The following is a 22,460-nucleotide window of genomic DNA, read 5'->3' as shown; positions in this document are numbered from 1 at the left end:
ATTTCCTCTCCAATCCCAATCGCATTTTAGACCACAGTGGCTTTCACAGAAGTTCAACAAAGAGGAAGTGAAATGTTTATCTAACAGCCATGATCTTAAATGAAGACGCACGGGAACTCAGAAACAGCTGTCCCTAAGCACAAAACCCTTTCACTCTTTTTAAAGACCAGAACACAAGTCTTTACAGGTCCACAGACTCCGCCCTGAAGGATGAACTAAGCTTGTCAGACCTACCGCCAGGACGACAGGATTCCCTGGCAGACAAGTGAAAGAAGGGCTCACTCTGGTCTCTCCGATTATGTTCAGATAAACATCAACACTTAAACCACCTTCATTTTTCAGTTCAAAGTGGAGTTGAAGGAACTCCCCTCTCCCCATGAGTCACAATTACGTGAGGGTGCTTGAAATCCAAATCCAGGTAGTTAATTCATTATTACCTTCGTGGGCAGGAACCATTTGATGGTAATTGGAGTGGGGGAAGCCTAGCTTATCTGGCTTTCAGTTTTGTTCTGTGTAGCCCAGACTCCATCCCATGGCTCTGAACGGAGGTTTCTGGTGCAGTTTAGCCCAGGACCAAAGGAACCTGGCACATGATCCCATCCGGAGGTAAGGCGCTCTATTTCACTAAAACTTAAAATTATTTCACCATGTGTGTTTTCCTCAGGATGAAGCTGAATAAGCTGATAAATATCCTCACAAACCATTCAATGACAAGGAAAAAAAGGCTGACACAGTCGAATGAATTAAAAGTTTAATTCTGAACCATTTTTATAACCGCATTTTCTCTTGAAGCATTGTATCACAGCAGGTTACAACAACTTTGGGATAAAAGGCAAATGGTAAACTGTCCAAAACAAGGTTCCAAATAACACCTCTTACTGATTTACCCTACCCATACATATCCCAAATAAAGTTTTTGATCAAAAACATGAAATAGATCCACCTGCTTATTTTAAGCATATTAAAAAGGAAACTAATTGGACCATTTCTATTTGTCTATTTTATACAAAAAGGCTACACAATGTTACACTTTATTCAGATTACAATTAGAGTGATTATGAATTAGTGTTCTACACCATTACTCAATTCTTAAAAATTAGAAATTGCTGTAGCAGTATTCACTATAACTTAACACTACGAGAGACTTAAAAAACTAACAGTTACTGCAAAAAAAAATTAAAGAGCTACTTCAAAGCAAGCAAAGTCAGTACCATTACAGATATTTAAAAAAAAAAAAAAAATTGAACAAGCAAGGCTAGAGTTTGATAAATTCCATATCTTGTGATCCATTCTTGTGCATTCTTCACTTCTTGAGTCACTCCCAAAATCCATTTGTATTGTTACTCCTCGACCAAAAAGGACCAGAACAAAAAGTTTACTTCAATTGTTCCCATAGGAAACTCAGCTTGGTTAGTGTGTCAGGCACTTTCTGAGATACCAGCCCACCCCTCGAGCCCTCTCAGCAACTCTACAGGCCAATCACAATGCAAGTTCAGACAATACAGCTGTATAGAGAGAGAAAGGCTGCTATTAATGTTTAAAACAGCAAATGTTACTCATTTGAGTATTAAGTTGCAAAGCTGTGGCAAAAAACATTAAAGTTAATAACTTCCACACATGACCACTTAACAACCAGAAATCTGAGAACATTCAAATGTTCCAAGACATCTCCTTTCAAAGTATGTATCTGTTTCTGTAGCAGATTTACAAATAGGCCTAAACCACTCCCACCCTACCAACCAAGTCTCTCTGAAGTTCTGTAGGCAGAGTAAAAGTATTTTACCCAAACTGGCTTTTTTTAACTTCTTACCTAAAGGATGATTTACAGGTCAGTATCAAACCAGGCCAGCTGATTGCTGTCGCCTGGAGGCAGCCCATCCATGAGGTCCTGGGCGTGCCCCAGATCTGGCAGCCCATCAACTGGATAGTCAGCACCAGGGTGGTGGCCACCCATCTCGTGCTCCATCATGGGGTCCATACCCAAGGCATCCTGGCCATATCCACCAGAGTGAAAGGAACGGTAGCTGGGATCTACAGGAGTCGGGGTGGGGGGTGGCAACAAAAGGGGCAAGGGACACAGAGAAAGAGGAGACAGACATTAACGTTAACACTGAAGCCTGGGCCTTCGATGTCCGCGAGCTGGTCAGAAAGCAGGCCTTTCTAGCCTCTTCAGCTTCTTCAACCAAGTAATTACTCAGTGCCAGGCCACCCACGGGGCTATAAAGTCTGTTTCCACCAGAGGCAGACCAGCAAGTTCTAACCACACCATCAGCTTACCACGGAACATTCTGTGTTTGCCTAGGCGGAGACATAAAACCCCTGAGGGGGACAGCCAGCAGTCTACTACTGCGCATGTGACCGCCCAGTATCAAGAAGTCACAGGCAAGAGATGAAAGCAAAAGCCAGGAGGTCTGGCGGATGTAATCTACCTGTTGAAAAGTCCAGTGAAACAGAAGTACTGTGAAAACTCAAGCTGTTGTTTCCAGTGAAACTTTTACATTAAGGGCTGACATTACAGATCTGCCAACAGAAGATGCCTATGAGCTTTAGTGGTCTAATAATTAGGAAAAGCCAGATGAGATAATAAATACAAGGTGAAGAGCTGTATTTACTCGCGGTGTCTGCCACACTCCATCTCCATTACCCAGATTTGAATGAGTTTTCTGGAAAACCCCCACACTAGAATGATGTAGACCCACCCCAGATCTGAACCTGGGGCCACAGTTCCCTCTACTCTCGCTTCCTGGGTGGGCTGTATGGATGTACAGATTCTCTGGCAAAAAAAAAGCACGTACAAAGGCAACCTGTGATATGTGTCACTAGTACTGGGCGTCTGCAGTACAGGCTATTTGTTAATGTCGTCTGCTCGTTGTGGGGCTCAAAATTCCCCAGGCTCTGAGAAAGATACCGCTGCCGACTCTGGAATTTCAGAAGTGCCTTTAACTGCTGCCACTACTTTCCTGCCAACGCTGGTTTCCCAGATGAGCAAACCAGCTTTTCTGATAAAGCTTAACTTGAACCTTAACTTGACCTGGAGTCAATCGGAAATAAGAGACACATACCATCCTGACGATATCCAAGGGGCTCTCCCTGGGCACCAATATCAAGTCCAAGATCAGCAGTCTAGATAAACAGGTACAAGGCAAGGAAGCAAAATGAAAATTCTGAACTTAGGTATAGTAATATTTTGAGAACACACTTATTTTCACATTATAGAAGGAACAAAGAACGCACAGAAATACTTGAAACTCTACCCTCAAAGATTAACTACCGACACCTAAAGCAGCATGTTTTGTCATTGCACACAGCATTAAAAATAGTCACTAGTTTATTCTTTCAAGCAAATATAACCGTAAACACAATCGTCAAAGTGTCTACCCCCAAGAGGAGTTGCTGACAAACAGAATATTCTACATGAAAGAAGATTTTTAGCTTGAACAGCTGGAAGGAGACTATGAGAGGAACAGGCTTGGGGAAGTTCAGAGCTCAAGTTGGAACACGTTAAGACTGCCCGTTAAAAGCCCAACTGACAAATTACTCACTGTTTGGCAATCTGCTTTTTTCTTCTCTTTTCTTTTTTTGTAACCTAACAATCTATAGGCTCTCTTTCCATTCTTATAATCCACTGTACAACTATGTAACATCACTGAATGAACTTCCAGGGTGGTTCTAATGTTTTAAGAACACCTCTGTAATGAGGCCGAATGCTGAAGACAAATTCACAGAAAGAGAATCAATACATTAACCTCCAACTACAGTATTTAAGAGGGTGCCTCTTTCCTTAAAAGGAAAAAATTCCCTTTTGAAAAAGATACTTTAGCCGGATAACTTTTTCATCCGTCTCCCTCACGAATTCTAATGTCAATAAGCAGTATGACTTGTTTGTTCTGAATAGGCCGTTTCAAGCTGTGGTTCTTCCTCAGCAGCTGCTAAGGCAGCGGAGAGAACGAATATTCAAGCCAAGGACACAGTCAAGGCAAATAAACGTGTACAAGTATTTGGAGGGGAAGCCACACGCTACCGAAGAAACGCGTCCACACGGCCTACCTCATTCCAAGCCATTGGCTCCGTTCTGAAGAGAGAACTGGTCAGCTCCACCGAGAGCCGCTTCTTGTAGTCCTGGGGCTTGTCCTCAGACATTCGGAACAAAACAGCAGCTGCGTATGTTGCTGGGAGAGGAAAAAAGGCCCCTGAGGAAAAGCTGAGGCTTTCTGGTGTGCACCGGCTAAAGGTTCTGGTTCCGTTTCGACTTACCCACACCTTCGTTTCTGGAGTGAAGGAGCTCTGTCAGAGGAGCCGTGGCTCCCTCCGCTTCAATGGCTTCCGCAGCCTCCTTGTCCTGAGCAAGTTCACAGAGGACCCCTGCGGCTACTCTTTGGATATTTTCAATGGGAGAATAAAGCAGCTGGGGAGAAAAACACAAACAAATCCGAATTAAATCTAAAGAAAAAACACGGCAGGCACCCCACCGGGGCGCAAGTATTCCCAATTCAGAGAGAAGATGGCCTTTGCGCTACTGGTGTTAAATCCTATTCTCTAACTTCCTGTCCTCAGGCAGCTGGTTGATGCTCTGGAGCACTGGTTTTCTAGAGCAATTTCAGCCTCAAACTCTCTTCTCCAAACTCCTGGATTGGGCGATCCAGGAGGTAGCTGGACGCCTGTGCTCTGGCAACTGTGACCGGCTCTCCTCCCTCCAAACCTCAGCACCCCTGAAGTGGAGTATGAAGTCTCTCTCTTCTCCAGGCTCTAGTCCCAGTGTTTCCCCTACTACCCAAGAAAAACAAAGGGACTTTTAATAAAATAAAATGCACTCAACCGAAAGGACACTACACACTGAGATTCCAATTGTCATGCTCTGGCAAGGGGCATGAACAGAGCATGTTGTCATTTTGGAACTGGAGATAGTAGAGGAAAAACTGCCCCTAACTTGCTCCCTAATTTTCCGAAATTTTATGGACACATAAAATCTAGACTGCCTCACATAAAACCAACATACCTGCACAAACAATGGAATGGTATTTAGTCCTCTGATTACGATTCGGTTGTGAACATCCCGAGCTAGGATATGAAGGGCTCCGGTACAACCTTCAACAATTTCTTCCATACGGACTCCCTCCTACCAAAAGAAACATGGTTAACAAACAGGGCATTCTCATCTCTAAAGTTTATAAACTTCAAAGGCTTTCTGTTCCGAGTCACAATTCCTAAGCTGATTATTCACAGTATACACCCAAAGTTCCCCAGAATTTGCAATTAGTCTAGGAATGAAGGAGGATTCCAAGAAGTTGAACGTCACTGGGGGGGAGGGGGCTCCTGATGGCACTAATTCCAAGTTGTACCCCTCCCCGCAAACACATACAACACACAGGAATTACAGCTTCGATGTACTCCGACAGTCAAGACACCAACTTTAGGTAAAAGGAATACATAAAGATACACAAAGATGGGAAAGTAATGTGCAGACTGACAAATGCTTTTCTTCCACATGCTCCCTCTATTTTTGTATATCTATGTGTATTTCATGAAAACCTAGCAAAGTTTTGTCACCAACTGCTAAAATTCTATTGAGCTGTCAAGTGGAAAATCCACTCCTCACCACCTCTAAGACTATCTGACTGGTAGTCTTAAAGAAGGAAGTTAGCCTTTGCAAAATGTTAAGTACTGTTTCCGTTTCTGAGTTTTAAAAAAGGTTAGAATTCGGCTTTCATAAACAACTTGATTTTTATGAAAACACAAGATACTCCTTTCTTCCTAGAGAAAAGATGTAAAATAAAAGGTACCTTTTGCATTCTTTTAAGCCACCTCATGGAGACAGGCCAATACCAAAAGTAATGAATGGAGAAAGCCGAAGCCCAGTAATGAGTGCATACACATAACAACTACCGATAAGAGATTCCCAAAATCTGTGCTGGTAGGCTCTTGTTTTCTAAAGTGACCTAATTAAATAAGAGAAAGCTCTTTGAAGGCTTGAATCTTAAAATAAATTCTGAGGAATAAATTCTACAGTGTCTTCAGATACTTGTAACAAAGCTAGTTTTTAAAGACTGCAAACCTGACATGGAAAGCTTTAGGTTGAGCTTATGGGTAAATGCTACTACTACTTCTTGAAGTTTCTTAGTATTCTTAGGTCTGTGAAAACAGTTTAAACCATCCCTGGAAGAGACGGTAAAAGGTATGTTAAATATTTACAGGCAAAACTCATGTTACAATGGGGAATAAGAGGCTCTGAAATCAGATGGACTTGGATTCAAACTATGGTTCTGCTACTTCCTAAGAAGGTGACCCTTTGTATGCATTAAATGAAAACACTGCAAGAAGCACCTAACCCCACAGCAGTACACCACACCCTGCTCTCTTTGTAAGACTGACGATGCAAGGAGAGGTCAAAGGCAACAGCACTAGGGGCCACATTATTCCTGATCTTCTCTGCAGCCAGGGACAGGTCACAGTTTTTTTAAATCCTTAGCAAACAGCCCCTCAGGCTAGAAGATCAAGGGAACCAATGACCAAAGAAGTTCAGGATCCCATGAATTTATGCATTCCTTTTAAATAGCCGGGTGTCACCGCTAAGATTTACCTACCACAAACTGCTGCTGCGTTCCGCCCATAGATGTGCGGCGCTGGGTATCCTGATGGGCACGAACCAGCAACTGAACTAGTCGTGGAATGGCACCCTGTTCACGGAGAGGTGCGTGATTTGCTGGACAAAGGGCAAGGTTTCGAATCAATCCAACGGTGGCCTGTAGATAAGAAGAATAAAGAGCGGTCGTGTAACTCAACAAAATCATTTTCTTAGCCTAAAATTCCCACCACACTAAATCTATTGGGATCACCTGAAAGTAGCACAGACTTCACAAACACTTCGGAAGCCCACCCCGGCCACACTTCCTATTTACTAAGGAATAGGATTCGTACTTGTTAATCCCTCATGCCTAGACAACCATACAATAGCTAGAGGTGGTTCATGTCCAATTCTGCAACCTACTTTTGTGACAGACAGTTTACCTTTATCAGAGGCCAATGGGATGGTGGGTGCAGGAGTTTAACCACAACCGGTAGTCCATAGTGAAGACGAACAGCATTCTGGGCCATCTCTGCTTCCTGGTGTCGACTGGTCAGATGACGAAGAGCACAGATGGCAGGCTCGGTGATGTCCTCCCTGTCACCAGCACGAAGGACAGTACGCACAAGTGCCTCTATACCACCCACTTGGCAGACCATCATCTTATTCTTATAATTATTGCAAGTGAGATTAGAAAGAATTCCAGCTGCACAGGTGACCACATTTATATCATCTGAGCCCAGAAGCTGAACAAGGGTCCCAAGAAGACCTTCCATCCCTTCCTATGGACATAAAAACAAACGCTCAGTACATATTCATCTTAATTCTATCACCAAGGCACTGGCATATTCAAAATTTACCTGTTTAGTCGCAGCATCTGATAGATTCCTAAGAGTCCAAAGACAGTTCTGAACGAGACGCTGACTTGGATCTGTCAGGTGAAGCCCTAAAGCTTGCATTCCACCTAGAATATGAAAAAAGATCTAAGGCAATGGCCATTAGCTGGCAATTCCTATCAGCACTAAGTGTCGTTTCTAGTCTTAGAGGGTGTCCCTCTTCACTGCCAAACCTTAGCCCCTCTAAGTCCTTTATTTATTTTCATTTGTTAGGATGGTGCTCAGTTTCCCCTTCTTTTCCCATTCACCTCAACTAGTGGTAACTTCTGTCAAATACCCAATGTGGAAAAAGCCTTCCCTATCTCCACTCTCCTCCTTATGTAATTTTACTTTCGTCCATTCAATCATCTCAAAAATATCCACCTAAATAAAATCAGACCATTTTGAGCTGGAGCTGTACCAGTGAGCAAAATATTGCATGGCCCCTTCTCTCATAGAGCTCATTCATGGTCTAGCTGGAGGCAGACAATAAACAAATATACAATTAATAAGCTGAAACTACAGTGTGTCAGATGGTGCCAAGTGCTATCAGGAAGAAAACCCCACAAGTGTCAGGGGGGGGTGCCCTACAATTTCAAGTAGGGTAATTAGGTCACCTCAGTGTGAAGGTGACATCTGCGCAAAAATACGGAGGAGGACCAATCCTAAAAGGTACTGGAACTCCACAGTTTATTACCAGGAACCGTATGAAAATGACGGACTCCAAACCGTGTGACCCAACGGTTCATAACCTTCTGCCATTCAGGACCCTAAGGAAGAGCATTTGTACTGGCGGTGGCGAGAAAACGGACGCTCAAGTCCTCACTCACTGGCTTAACTTCACCCATCTCTCTCCTACTGAAATCCCTTCCGAATGTAGTGAGATACTTTCCCTCGTCTCCTTGTTCATCTCTTCAGGTCTGCTTTATTTTACATTTTAGGTAGGCTCCACACCCAGGGTGGGGCCTGAACCCATGACCTGGAGATCAAGAGTCGCATGCTCTACTGCCAGCCAGCCAGGTGCCCCTTTTCGTGTCTCTCTTAAAATTAAGTCTACCTCCCCTAGGAGACAAGCATCATCCCTATCTGGCTGCTTCCTCCTAGCAGCTCCAGCTACTAACAGAGACCTGCACACGGCTGATGCTCAAGATCTGCTCCATGCCTAGATCCCCCTCCTCGACCTTCTCTCCTTCACAGGTTTCATTCCCTCCCTTTACTATTCACACGAACAGGGTGGATTTGACCCCAAACGTCTCATCAGAATACCCCGCAGACTTCAAAAACACGGAGACCTGCTCATTCGGCAAGTCTCCGGTAAGAGTCCACGCAGATGACTTTAAGGCATGCCCCCTCTTCCCCCCCTACACTGAGAGATCAACTCCCAAATCTCTAGCCCCGTCTCCCCCTGCATCTCTGTGCCATACATAATCCAGCTACCTACTGGCCTTTCAGTCACTCTATCTCAGCTTCTTAAATTACCTTGTTCCAAAAATTAACCAATTCATTCTGGTAGCTCCATTTAGGATGTTCTCCCCACCACAAATCACTTCTGGTTGCCCTTTAGCCCCCAAGTTATTACATTTATGGGTGCTATCAGAAGCCTCAAAACAGTCATCCTTTCTATTTTTCATACCAAAACAGAAGTTTGTAACACAGCTCGGTGGCCTGATCTGCTTGCTTTTGGTCAAACTGTCATACATTGTTAATATTAATAATCCAAACACCTCACTGTGATGCGATGCCACTGCTTAACAGCCACTAATAACTTCTCATTATCTCTAAGACAAAGGCCAAATTCTTCAGCATAACCTTAAGGAACCCTTTAGAATTTGGATCCCACCTAGCACTGCAAACTGACCTACATCTGTGGCTCTAAAGCTAGGAAAAAAACAAACCATGAATAAACATACATGTTACAGGGGCCTAGAAATGTCTTGCAATATATGGCCCTTGCCTAGCCCATCAACCTCATCCTGGGTCCTGGGCTACTCATCCATTATTCATTAAATTCAAGTTACACTTCCTCTTTAGCACTTAGAACTCAACAATCTCTTTCTTACCATCAGGACATAGCATAGGGTTCTTTTCTCTCCCCGGAAAACATCTAATCCCCACTTCTCATATGGCTAACAGGGTACCTTCTGGTCCTGCAATCTCATTTTACAACCCTTTCTCAGAGAAGCTCCTCTCTCCCCTTTAATTCTGATCACTACTTACTGTTCCTTTCTTCTCTGATACTCGTTCTAAGCTGTTAATGCCCCCATTTTTTGCATATTTTTGTCACCCTCAACAGAATGGAAGAATAAACATAGGGACCATATCTGCTTAGTTATCCAGTATATACCACGTGCTTATTCCAGTGCTTAAGACATAGGTGCTGAATGTTTTCAGAACGCACAAGTGAACATCAGAATAACCTGGCTAACTTTTTAAAATAATGACCTTGTCATTCCACTCCAAGGATTCTGATTAAGTCCAAAACTCTGCATTTTCCTCAAGTACTCATATTTCTGGAACGGCTGGGCCAGAATTTCATCCCCTTATTCTAGATGAATCTGTCTCAGTGCCAGCCAGCTATCCTGGGCAACCATAATGCCCCTTTCTCCCACAAATTCTCAAATAAAACTACTCTCAACAAGTAAAAGAGGTGTTACTAACCCTACACTTCATTCCAGGTATTTTCTTCTATTAAATGCTTTCATATTTTTCCCCTTCCAGTTTTGATATGAAACTTGGTTTGAGAGTCCAGGTAGATACTGCTAAGTGTGTTACGGAAAGAACTGATGCTGGGTAGTTGCAGAGTAACTGTATCCTCATGATAAAAAAACAAAAGGCTGTGGCTGGTCCACCAATTCCTCTCCTTTGCTACCAACATGCACAACAGAAACTACCAAGTATTAGCCATCATTTTTGATGGGTAATAACAACTCTGCCTAAACTGGCCTAGGCTTAAACAGCACCAGTGCAGGTGTTAAGCAACACATACACTTTAAATGCGGTCTTGGCTGCAGACTGAATAGAACCGTCTAGTTTCAGCCCATTAAGGTCAAGTTGTATTACCCTTTTCCTAAAACAAGTAATCAAATTAGAACTGCCAGATGTTGCACACGAGACTGAGAATACTTACCGGCTTCTACAATAGCTGGTTTATTACTAGAGCAGACAGACAGCACCTTCAGTACTCTGCTTGTGGTCCACAGTAGTTTCTCGTAAGTGTAGGTCCTCATTATATTTACTAAAGCTTGAGGTCCACCACTAGCCAGAATGATCAGCTAGAAAGACACGTATATACTGTTAATCACAAAATTGTCATCATATGCCCAAGAAAACAACCAACCTATTTTTATTAAACAAGCATGTCAGCCAGCTTGCCACTGATCTAAATGTATTCCCAGACCCCATTATCCAGATTCCCACACTGGGGCCCCATTTACCCCCTCCTTCTACAGGATTCCACTCAAATTCAGGTATCCCAATACTTCCAAGAATAGATCAACTCTGCCCCAATTTTCTTCCTCCCACACTGATCAGAACAAAACAAAACAACAGAAACCACGCTGGTGTGCGACAGTAATGCCCAGATATTATTGTTGTATCAAAGCGGAGTTGTTAAAAATGTGAACCAGAACGGGCACTTAAAACTCCTAATCCTTTGGCTCTTGGCTGTTTTCACCTTAAAATGAGGTATCATCAAAAAATCATTCCTTCTTGCCCTTTACTTCCCTCCATATTCCCACCTCCAAACTATCCTGATTTTCTAAACACAAATCTCATCAGCTCATACCTTGCTAAAACTGACTGCATTTAGTCATTACTCTTTTAACATATTCTACAAGGTCCTGCAGGACCTGCCCTGCTGAGCTCAATAATCTCAACTCAAACCTTTCCTCTTCTTTACTATTGTTTCTAAGTTTATTTATTTTAAGGGACAGAGAAGAGAGCGAGCACATTCAAGTGGGAGATGGGCAGAGTGAGAGAGAATCCCAAGCAGGCCCCATGCTGTCAGCACAGAGCCAAACTCAGGGCTCAATCTCACGAACTAGGAGATCATGACCTGAGACGAAACCTAGAGTCAGACGCTTAACCAACTGAGCCACTTGGGTGCCCCTTCTTTACTCTTTGTATCTCTTGAATTTCCAAAACTCATCACTCTTCTCCCTCTGTAGGGCTTTCAAAGGTGCCATTTCCTCTAATCTTCACCTAGTCGATCTCTCCTCACCCTTAAGACCTGAACGCAACCTATCGCTTCCTCCAACAGGTCTCCCTGAACTTTCAAAACAGGGTTTGGTTCACTTATATGCTCTCATTGCTCCTTTACTTCCTCCAAACTCACGAGTTAAATAGTAATTATATCATTTCAGTGCCTATCTCCCACCTAAGAATGGAAGTTCTGAGAGGAGTTTGCCCACTATATCCCCAACACCTAGCTTGATACATACAAAAGTTTATAGAAAAAGAGATGTCCAACTTTTTTTTTAAGGATACACACAAAGGGTGAGGCATACAAAGAATTTGCTAGAGTCCACAGAAGGACATGACATTGGGGTTCCCAATGCTCCATGACAACCACATTCAGAAAAATTCTTTTACCTTGCTTTCTTGGTTGCCGTAAGCTAAAATCTGAAGGCAGTCTGTCGTAATAGCCAAGAATTTAACATTTGTTTTGTTGAGCAAGGCAACCATTTTCTGCAGCCCACCAGCTAAACGCACTGCCATTTTAGCTCCTTCTTGATGCAATAAAAGGTTGTGGAGAGTTGTAATGGCATAAAATAATACAGAATCCACTGGTGACCTGGGAAGAAGAAAAAAGCCACATCAGAAATGCAGTGATGGCATTCTTCTCCTTCTTAGCTGTGAGCCTTCTGACCATGTTTTCTTACCCAAGCATCTTCACCAGGGCGGGAATGCCCCCAGACTTAAAGATGGCCAGCAAGCCCTCACGATGATGAGAAAGATTGTGCAAGGTGCCAGCAGTACAGCGAGCTGTCTCCACGTCGTTCGTATTCTGCATGGTGCGTACGATGGCAGACACCATCTGAGGAGAACGCATGATGGCGTGTCTGGAAGCTTCCTTTTTCGAAAGCTGATGGACCATAACTGCAGCCTTATTAACCACCACCTATAACGTACGGGAATTAAGAGACATCATTGGTTTTCAATACTGATACCGGATGGCTATTTTGAGGCTCCTTCCTGGAGAGTTTCCTTCAAAGCAGATCGCGAGCCAGCCTCGTCATTACTGACCTGGTCCTCATCGTTTAGCAGTTTTGTCAGTTCGGGGATTGCACGTGTGGCAAGTTCTGCATCATCTTGATAGTTAATCAAATTTACAACTGCGTGTTTCAGCATCTGTGATGGTTCAGCCAAACGCTGGACGTTAGTAGGGTGAGCAGCATCGAACTGTGTGGATGGGATCTGCATGCCCTCGTCTAAAGTCTCAGGGAACATAGCAGCTCGCACTCTCTGAGCTCGCGTCATCGCATACTGACCATCAATATCTGGAAAAGATAAATTCAACACCCGTTATTCCCAATTCAGCATTGTGCTGAACACGTGCTACACCAAACGTATTACCGAAATGTTACCTGAAGGTAACACTGCCACTGCCCCCCTTTCTTGACACCACTTAAACTGTTACACACCAACTTCTGTAAGAAGAATTCTCAAAACTGCATTCTGACTTTCAGTAAGGCAGTCATTTATCACCCTTACCAGCCACTTGTTCTTGAGTGAAGGACTGAGAAAACCCCTGTTCCCACTCGTACAGGACTTGGGTGGTATCCACATCCTCTTCCTCAGGATTGCCTTTACCACTCAGAGAAGGGGCTGTGGTGGTGGCGCCAGAATGGATTCCAGAGTCCAGGTAAGACTGTTGCTGCCAGTGACTGACAGCTGCTTTTCTGTCTGGCTCCATGGCCATGTCCAGTTCCATCAGATCAGCTAGAAAAATCCAACAGCATTCGCATTACTGCCAAGGAAATGTTATCTTCATTAAAAAATTTGGGATACGACCCACTGAAATATTGTTAGAAATAGTCAAATGTGGAAGACAGCCAAGAATAACAATGATAGCCAGGATTAGCTCAGTGAGGAAATATCTACACTCTTAGGGAACCACCTAACAGTTACTCACTGAATTAGTGGAAGAATGGTACTGCATCCAGGCTCCAGAAGCAGTCATCCAGACTAGATTCCTGCTGGTGGCTTGTTTGCTATTTCACCAAGCCATTAGGAGGAGTGAGCAGAAAATGGAGCAAAAGGTAGCCTGACAAGTAAGCAGGGAGAGAGTAAAGCAGGGGGATCTGAGCCAGACTGGGTTAATGGCAATGAAGCAGAGCCCCAATTCAGTAACTAAAGACTTGTGATACAAACCTTGGGTAGCCATTGCCCACACAGGATTTTCAAAACCGGTGTATGGTGTGCTTCAGATACCCTAAAAGAGTTAATCAAGTCATTAGGATTTAAAATTTGCTTGTTTTTAGTCTTTAAGCCACTACGATGGGCTGATAAATACTACGGACCACATCCATAAATAGCCGCAACCCCTTTTACCATGTGATCGTGAAACCCAAACCCCACGGTCTCCTCTATACACCTCAACCACAGCTCCATCATTGGTGAAAACTCCAAGTAAAAACTCCTCTTTAACAAGCACCTCTTTTTAAGTAGGAATACAAATTATAGTTATTCAGGATGTCAAAAAGCACAATTATTGATGCAGATGAAGAAAATTTATAGTGAAAGCCAAGGTGGGGAAAAAAAAGTATTCAAAATCAATTCCTCCTTGAGTTCCCAAAAGCGTTCTCCCTTTTTAACTTCTTTCACTGAAAAACTCGTAGATCTTTTTGGACAGTGGTTTTAAAAAAGACCATATTTTCATTAAATGGTTTTTCTTTACTGATACAATACAATGCCATATAAAATACCTTTATAAAGCAAATGGATCAGAACACTGGATTTTAGATCTTTTACTAAGAAGTAAAATTACTTTTCAAATGAAAGTTTGCAACACAAAAAGAATCTTTTTAGTAAATTTTTTCTAGTTCAAATTTATAGCAATGATGTATTATAAACAGAAGTATTACTCACTGGAGTAATGTTTTATCAGTATGAAAAAATCATATACATAAAAATCTTAGCATCTTTGCATTTTGGCTTTACTGTGTAACATTCAGGAAAACACTGAATCACATAGGAAACTAATTGCAAATGAGAACCGTTTGAAGGCTCATGGCCACTAGATATTCCTAATAACAAAACTTCCTTTACTACACAGTATTCCCCTAAACAAGTTTATCTTGCACTACAAATTAACATAATGGTTTACCAACACGTGAAGACATGGACTAAAATATTTACGTGTGACCTGTGTATTCTATCACCGTAAAACAGAGTTTAAATATGTTTAATGAAAGTTGGAAACTACAGTCTAAAGTCCTATTTGCTCTATGTAAAGGAAGCATGTGTTAATTATTCCTAAAATTGCTCTTCCAGTACTAGATTTTTATAACCACAAAGGTCACTTGACACGTAAAGATGACAAGAGCTGTGGATACAACTGTGTTAGTTCCACGGTAGAAACAACTGACAATCTTTGTACAAGGCAAAATGAAGGACAGAAAATGAAGGTGATTCCTGTCAATATGAATCTTTTAAGATACTAAGCAGGATTATGTGTGTTCAATGTTTTGATTCAATAGGACTAGAGTGGGGCACAGAAACCTGAATTTTTAATGAATATTCTAGGATGCACAAGCGATCTACAGACCACACTGAGAAATACCCAAGGTTTCTGTTCACTGATGCTGTGTTTTAGCTTCCATTTTTCCACCTCTCTGGAAACTGAGTTCTCCACTCCAGTTTCCGGTTTATTTCCGAGAAAGGCAACTTAAAACAAGTTCTACATTGGGCTCTTCCTTTGGCCAATGCCACAGGGCTCAGAAACCAACTAGTCACTATAATACACATACAAAATATGTGTAAATCAGCTGTATAGTTACTGGTAAGGCTTCTGGTCCAACAAAAAGCTACTACCAGTAGTTAAGTTTTTGGCAAGTCAAAAGTTATTCACAGATTTTTGACTGTGTAGGGGGTCAGTGTTGTTCAACGTTCAAGTGTACATGGCCTTCAAGGAAAAAAATATTTACAGTATTGTTTCCTTGTTGTTGATGCAAAGGCAAAATTTTAGCCATGTTACTGTGTAAAATCTGTTTATATGGGATGACCTGTAGTTTGACCACAATTTATAATGATTTTACGGAAAAAGCAAGTTCATACTCCAAACTTACAATATCTATTTGTATGTTGAGGATTCCTCAATACTATTATTTTTATATACTTTAAAATTTATGCAGCATACATAACAGTGAGTCTACAATCCTACGTCATAAAGGAGGCCAAGTATCAATCCAGCAGGTTGAGAAGTAAAAAATAGGAATGAAAATGGGGATCTACATAAGCAACAGTATATATCAACTCACCTCCTACATTACACTGCAGATGAATCCAAATTTACCAAAACTATGAGAACTATTCACTAAAGAAACTGAATATACTGTCCAAAGAAATCTAGGCCAGAGTCCTGCCCAAAAGGAAAGCCTTCCTCATTCTTCTTCTGGACAGAACTTTCAGCCCAAGGATTGGCTCCTTCCACTACACCCTGTCAATCATTAGGGGTCCAATCCTAAAGCTCCCAATCAACCAAAGCTTACCAAACACATCTGAAAAGCCTTCAAGAGCAAAGGAAAAAGTTCAAGAAAGAAGTAACAGAAAAAACGCGGACTCCAGAGAAACAAAGGATTTTAAAATAGGGGTAAGAGTGGGGGGAAGGAAACAGAATGTTTCAATTTACTACCCTCATAAAGATTGGAGATAATAAATTAAAAGCTCACTAGATAACCAAAGTTGAGAAAAACTCCTAGAACATAAAGGAGAAAGATATTCAAAATACAAAATAGAAGAAACAAGATGATCATCTAGGGGATCAGAGCGCCAACTAATAGGCATTTCAAAAAGAATTAGGAGAAACAAAAATGGGGAAAAGCCCATTAATACCAACTCAAGATAAAGGGAGGATAATGCTAACAAGTTATGAAGTACTAGAAGTTCCCAAATGCAGTGATCACAAACTACAGATACATTAGGATGCTCTGTGTCCTGCCAGCTTCATCCCCACCAAGTGGTACTTTGACAAAGAAAGAGGGCTGCCAGAATCGCCAATTTATCCAGTTTAGTGAGGTAATGGACGCATGCACCCTTTTATTTTTTCTTTTTGTTAAACATATATTCTTTCCAGTTATATAATTTGTAAAGACCTCAAAATTTATCTTGCTACTTCTGATTTAAAATCTGTAAAGACTTAGAAAAAAATATACACTCTTTATATACAATAATTTCTATCTAGGTGAAAAGTCCATTCTGATCCATATCTTATCCAAAGTGTTACTATGAGTAATTTTTCCTTCAACTTTTTTAATAGGACTACTTAAGCATTCTAGGTTTTTCTTTTTTCTTATTAGGAAAATTTTCAAATATGCAGGAAAGTAGACACAACTGTATAATGAACACCCACATTACCTATACTTAACAACTGTTAACATCAGGTAGTATCTGTGCCCAACCACAGAATAATTTTAAAGTAAACTATATACATTATTATTACTAGTAGTAGTTCATCAGGTGGCTATGAAAAGTAAGGATATTTTCTTGCATACCAAAACATTACTACAGAAGATCAGCCTTACTGGCTGCTACTCCATCCAGTTCACAATGAGTGAATTGGAGCCTCTACTTCACCCTGTGTACTTTAAATGGCCTTCTGGCAAAGTCGATGTGAGAATTCTTGACATGATAGAGGTCTCACGCTGAAGTTTACTTCTCCAGTTCCTATTAGGACAAATTATCTTAATTACCCTAGATTTCATAAAATTTGAGTATTACTAACTAGGAGTAACTTTGCTATATAAAAATAAAGCAGATCTATTATAAAACCAGTTTTACACTGGCCATTCATGCTAACAATTCACTTTCCAATAACCTGTACTAAAGGAACAAAAACCAATCACTTACTCTGTTTTAAAGTAAGAAAACCCAACTCTATTTCAGGAGCATGATAAACTTATAAAAAAAATCCTCAAGGATTAAAAACATTTCTAAGTAAAATTTGTTTTGTAAATCTAAAAGCACATACATACGCATTTTTCTTGTCACTACTAATATCTTGCCATTCACAAAATTTATACTCTCCTCAAATCTTCTGTTTAGGCACTTTTCATTTATCACTAATGTTTTGTTTTTTTTTTTTTTTAACATTTATTTATTTTTGACAGAAAGAGAGCGTGAGCAGGGGAGGGGCAGAGAGAGGGAGACACAGAATCTGAAGCAGGTTCCAGGCTCTGAGCTGTCAGCACACAGCCCGGCTCAGGGCTTGAACCCACAAGCGGTTGAGATCATGACCAGAGCTGAAGTTGGACACTTAACCCACTGAGCCACCCAGGCGCCCCTTATCACTACCAGTTTTAAGTCACAACTCAATCTAGTTACTTTTCTACTTTTACTCCTCAGCTGTGTCTGTGTATATTCTGAGAGGAGTCTTCCCTACACTGGTCAATAGAATATAAATATCTAGTGACACTTTTGCTCCTCCAAAATTCCTAATATTGATGCCCTTGCTATTACTTTAAATACATAGGTGTAAAATGGCTATTGGAAGAAATATGAACTGGGAAAAATTAGGACACTTCCCAAATGATCGCTTTCCTTCCTTCATTTTATGGTCTTCTCTATCTTCTACCCTACCTATAAAATAATATATGCTTAGTGTAAAATATTTTTCTTTGTCATTCCCACAATTAATGACATTTTGGTATATTCGGTATTTTATTAAATTTACTATTAAGTATGCTTTTATTATAAAAATATAAATATCAGAAACGTGTGGGTGGCTCAGTCAGTAAAGCGTCTGATTCTTGATTTCAGCTCAGGTCATTGTCTCACGGTTCATGGGATCGAGCCCCACGCATCAGGCTCTGTGTTGACAGAGCAGAATCTGTATGAGATTCTCTCTCCCTCTCTTCCCCTTCCTCCTGCCCCCCAGAAATAAACTTAAAAAAGGTATACACACACACACACACATAAATCAATTTCTTATTCCTTACTGTAGACACTATATATGTATATATATGCATGTATATATATAAATCAACTCCTTATTCCTTATTGTAGATGCCTAAAAGTGTTTTCATTTGTATCATATATCTGTACTATAATTAGCTAAATCTCCCATTCTTGAATATTTAGTTTGTCCTCCCCCATTTAGTTTGCTACTCAAACAATGCTGAACAAACACGTTTGCATATAAATAATTCTCTTTAGCTTCTTCCACTTCCCTTCCACATGAGGACTGCTAAAAGGGCAAAAACTTATAGGGCCTCTGATACACAGCTCCAAAAGACTGATGGAGCATAAACTGATACAATTTTCAGAGAAGGCCCCGTATGAGAGGCCAGCCTACCGAGGCGGAGCAGCATCAACTGTTACCTCAGGACATCCTGTAGCAGCTATGTCCTCCCATGTAATATACACATTACCCCACCCTGTAAGTTTCTCTAAATTCTGAGATTAAATACTCAAAAAAACCTTTTTTTGCCACGTGTACAGCCTTCTTGGCTTGCCAGATTCTTTAAAAAAAAAATTTTTTTTTTTAATTTTGAGAGAGAGAGAGAGAGAGAGAGAGAGAGAGAGAGAATCCCAAGCATGCTCCACACTGTCAGCACAGAGTCCAATGCAGGGCTCAAACTCACAAACCACAAGACTATGACCTGAACCAAAATCAAGAGTCAGATGCTCAGTCAACTGAGCCACTCATGTGCCCCTTGCCAGATTCTAGAGGTAGTCCTTTTATATTTTCATAGGGAACATGTATATGTTATATATAAGAAGTTCCTTGAATAATCACTGATACAGCATATTTAGGCCTATCATGTGTGTCTGAGAATATGATTTCACTACTTAAAATAATGTGATAATGGTAATATCCTTTACACTTATGATATATCCTTACCGTCACCAATGAGTACCTTCATACATAATCTCTGGTCAATAACATAATCCTAAAATAGTCTTGATACTCCAGAAAAAAAAAAAAGAGAATGTTTTAAAACAAACTTTTACTTTATTCACTCTAAGATCAAGTCACTACAAAAAGCAGATGAATTTTCTTCAGCCTACAGTACTCTAAGCAACTGAAAACACTGATATTTTAAAACACAGTTATTTCAAAGTACACAATAAACAGTCTTTATCTATCTACACAGGCACATTTTTATAATTTCCAAATATAACTTTATGCCAGCTAAGTTAAACGAAATGTTTAATACTGTTTATGTGGTAAAAGTACAAAGATTACATGCCAGCTTCTAAATACCTGGGCACAAAGGGAATCAAGAAAGAAGGGTATTAAAGATGGCTTCAACTCTTTTGCATTTTTTGAAGATAAAATAAATACGGCAAAATTACATACACCTCTTAATATCTAGGCCACCCATGAGTGCATGGCTGTTTGTTACATTATTCTCTATACTGTGCGTAGCAAGAATAATTGAAAATAAAATAAGGAAATAGTTCTACATCAGCATCTCAGGCAAAGTAATTTAAACCCCAAATATGATTTTAAAATATAAGAAAATCTTTGTACCTTTTCAAACAATTAAAATGGAACTATCCATAAAAGACACAAATGTTTCATGTACACTTCTGTCAAACCAGCTAAACCTTACAATTCAAGTACCAAAAGTGAGGATAAAATACTCCCGTCTCCTTGAAGAGGCAGCAGTCACAGTAGCTCAATAGGCTACAAATCTATTTTAGAAGGCTAGAGACTGCAGCTATGTGGGAGGATCTGTTTCCACTACATCTTGAAACTGAAAATCCTGTTCCTCTTAAGTTCATAAAATGATGATTAGCGAAATCCTTTTAAACTGAGGACATTCTTTGTTAACTAACATTCTAGAGACACTTTTACAACTCTTTTAAGTTACACAGTGATAATACTGCACAGAAAACAGTTCACGGTTAAACTAAATTGTTAAAAAAAAGTGACCATTATGTACAAACTACTTTCCTATGTACAAATAGGTTAGAAAATCATAATCACAAAAAGATCTCATGCATAAAAGCAACAATAAAAACAAAGTACATACAAAATTAAATGTAATTATTTTTTTCTTGGCTGGAAAATCGTTTTGTACTATATAAAGATATTGTTGGTTTTCTTAGTTAAGGCTAATATCCTTGGTACACAGAGCACTAAAGACAAATCAATAAAAAAAAACATCAGGGAAAGGGCAGAAACCATCATTTCAAAGGAAAAATACAAAGTAAGCAATAAATACACACAAAAGAATTTAAACTCATTCATTTTTTGCGTATCAGCCCAGCAGATTTAAAAGATTAATAATATCGACTGCTAAGACGATACAGTTGACCCTGGAACAAGGGTTCGAAATGCGTGGCTGCACTTTACGTGATTTTTTTTTTTCATCATGATTAAGTATATTCTTTAATTCCCATCCCCAATTTCAACCCCACGCACGCACCTCCCTTTGGTAACCATCAGTTTGTTCTTTATAGTTGAGTCTGTTTTTCTTTTTTTAATATAATTTATTGTCAAATTGGTTTCCATACAACACCCAATGCTGATCCCAACAAGTGCCCTCCTCAATGCCCATCACCCACTTTCTCCTCTCCCCCACCTCCCATTCAACCCTCAGTTTGTTCTCAGTTAAGAGTGTTTCTTGTTTTGCCTCTCTTTTTTCCTTTGCTCATGTTTGGCTTTTTAAATTCCGTATGAGTGGAATCATATGTTACTTGTCTTCGACAGATTTATTTTACTTAACATCATGCTGTCTGGCTCTGTTCATGTTGTTGCAAATGGCAAGACTTCATTCCTTGTTATGGTTAAATAATATTCCACTGTGTGTGTGTGTGTATGTGTATACTTTTGGCCCCCTCACCATCTTTTTTTTTTCCAAACACACACTAGAGTGAACTCTGAAAAGCCTAAATCATAGTACACGCACCTATAGTGGCTTCCTAGTGCACTTTGGATTTTATTCTATATCCTTATGGATCTGACATAAATATAGATGTATAGGTATAGGTATAGATACATATGCACAACCCACTATATCTTCTTTATCCTTCATCTATCGATGGACACTTAGGCTGCTTCCATACTTTAGGTATTGTAAATAATGCTGCAATAAACGTAAGGGTGCATGTATCTTTTCAAATTAGTGTTTCTGTATTCTTTGGGTACAGATCCAGTAGTGGAATTACTGGATCACAGGGTAATTCTACTTCAAATTTTTTGAGAAACCTCCATACTGTTTCCCACAGTGGCTGCACCAATTTGCATTCCCACCAACAGTGTAAGAGGATTCCTTTTTCTCCACATCCTGGTCAACACTTGTTTCTTGTATACATTTTTGTTTTTTTATAGTACAGTACTATAATAAATGTATTTTCCCTTATGATTTTAACATTTTCTTTTCTCTAGCTTACTTTATGGTAAGGATACAGTACTTAATACATACAACACACACAAAAAAATGTTTTAATCCTGTTTATGCTATTGCTAAGGCTTTTTTCTCTATCAACAGTAGGCTACTAGCCATTAAGTTTTGGAGGAGTCAAAGTTTTATGCAGACTTGGGACTACATGGGAACCGGTGCCCCTAATCCCCACATTATTCAAGAATCAACTGTAGTTCAACTACCAGAAACTTTCTGGAGGGTAGGTTGGCACTACCCATTAAATATGTGTAAATAACCTCTGACTTTAAAATTCCATTTTTATAATAGAAACATAATTTGTAGCAATATTCACAGAAGAATGCCAAGAGGTCTGCACAATGAAGCATTCATAGAAAAAAACTGGAAATTACCCAAATGCTCATCAACAAGGCAATGAATGAACAATAATTTATCCACTCGCCGAACAAACATGTAACACCTTTCATGTTA

The 22,460-nt window shown here is 40.3% G+C and overlaps 1 protein-coding gene across 3 annotated transcripts in view; it reads right to left on the bottom strand.

The window, feature by feature from the left end:
• Positions 1-737: 737 nt before the first annotated feature.
• The window catches only part of CTNNB1 (catenin beta 1), a 41,276-nt gene continuing 19,553 nt past the window's right edge, over positions 738-22,460 (bottom strand). The window contains exons 2-16 of one of the 3 annotated variants that reach the window (XM_086720519.1): positions 13,810-13,870; positions 13,150-13,377; positions 12,682-12,935; positions 12,318-12,556; positions 12,028-12,229; positions 10,565-10,709; positions 7,423-7,526; positions 7,006-7,344; positions 6,582-6,740; positions 4,997-5,116; positions 4,255-4,405; positions 4,048-4,169; positions 3,063-3,123; positions 1,811-2,031; positions 738-1,505 (exon numbers count right to left, since the gene is read on the bottom strand). In XM_086720519.1, coding sequence (XP_086576645.1) covers positions 1,823-2,031; positions 3,063-3,123; positions 4,048-4,169; positions 4,255-4,405; positions 4,997-5,116; positions 6,582-6,740; positions 7,006-7,344; positions 7,423-7,526; positions 10,565-10,709; positions 12,028-12,229; positions 12,318-12,556; positions 12,682-12,935; positions 13,150-13,377; positions 13,810-13,822 — 2,346 coding nt within the window. In that variant the 5' untranslated portion in view covers positions 13,823-13,870 and the 3' untranslated portion in view covers positions 738-1,505; positions 1,811-1,822. Of the gene's footprint in view, positions 2,032-3,062; positions 3,124-4,047; positions 4,170-4,254; positions 4,406-4,996; positions 5,117-6,581; positions 6,741-7,005; positions 7,345-7,422; positions 7,527-10,564; positions 10,710-12,027; positions 12,230-12,317; positions 12,557-12,681; positions 12,936-13,149; positions 13,378-13,809; positions 13,871-22,460 lie in introns of all 3 variants that reach the window. The other 2 variants (XM_086720520.1, XM_086720518.1) reach the window with 2 other exon arrangements.

The sequence above is a fragment of the Puma concolor genome, chromosome C2 (assembly GCF_028749965.1).
Source record: "Puma concolor isolate L17-30 chromosome C2, mPumCon1.1.hap2, whole genome shotgun sequence".
Taxonomy (NCBI): domain Eukaryota; kingdom Metazoa; phylum Chordata; class Mammalia; order Carnivora; family Felidae; genus Puma; species Puma concolor.
Note: the sequence above shows the minus strand (reverse complement) of the source record. Positions and strands in the feature narration are given on the sequence as shown.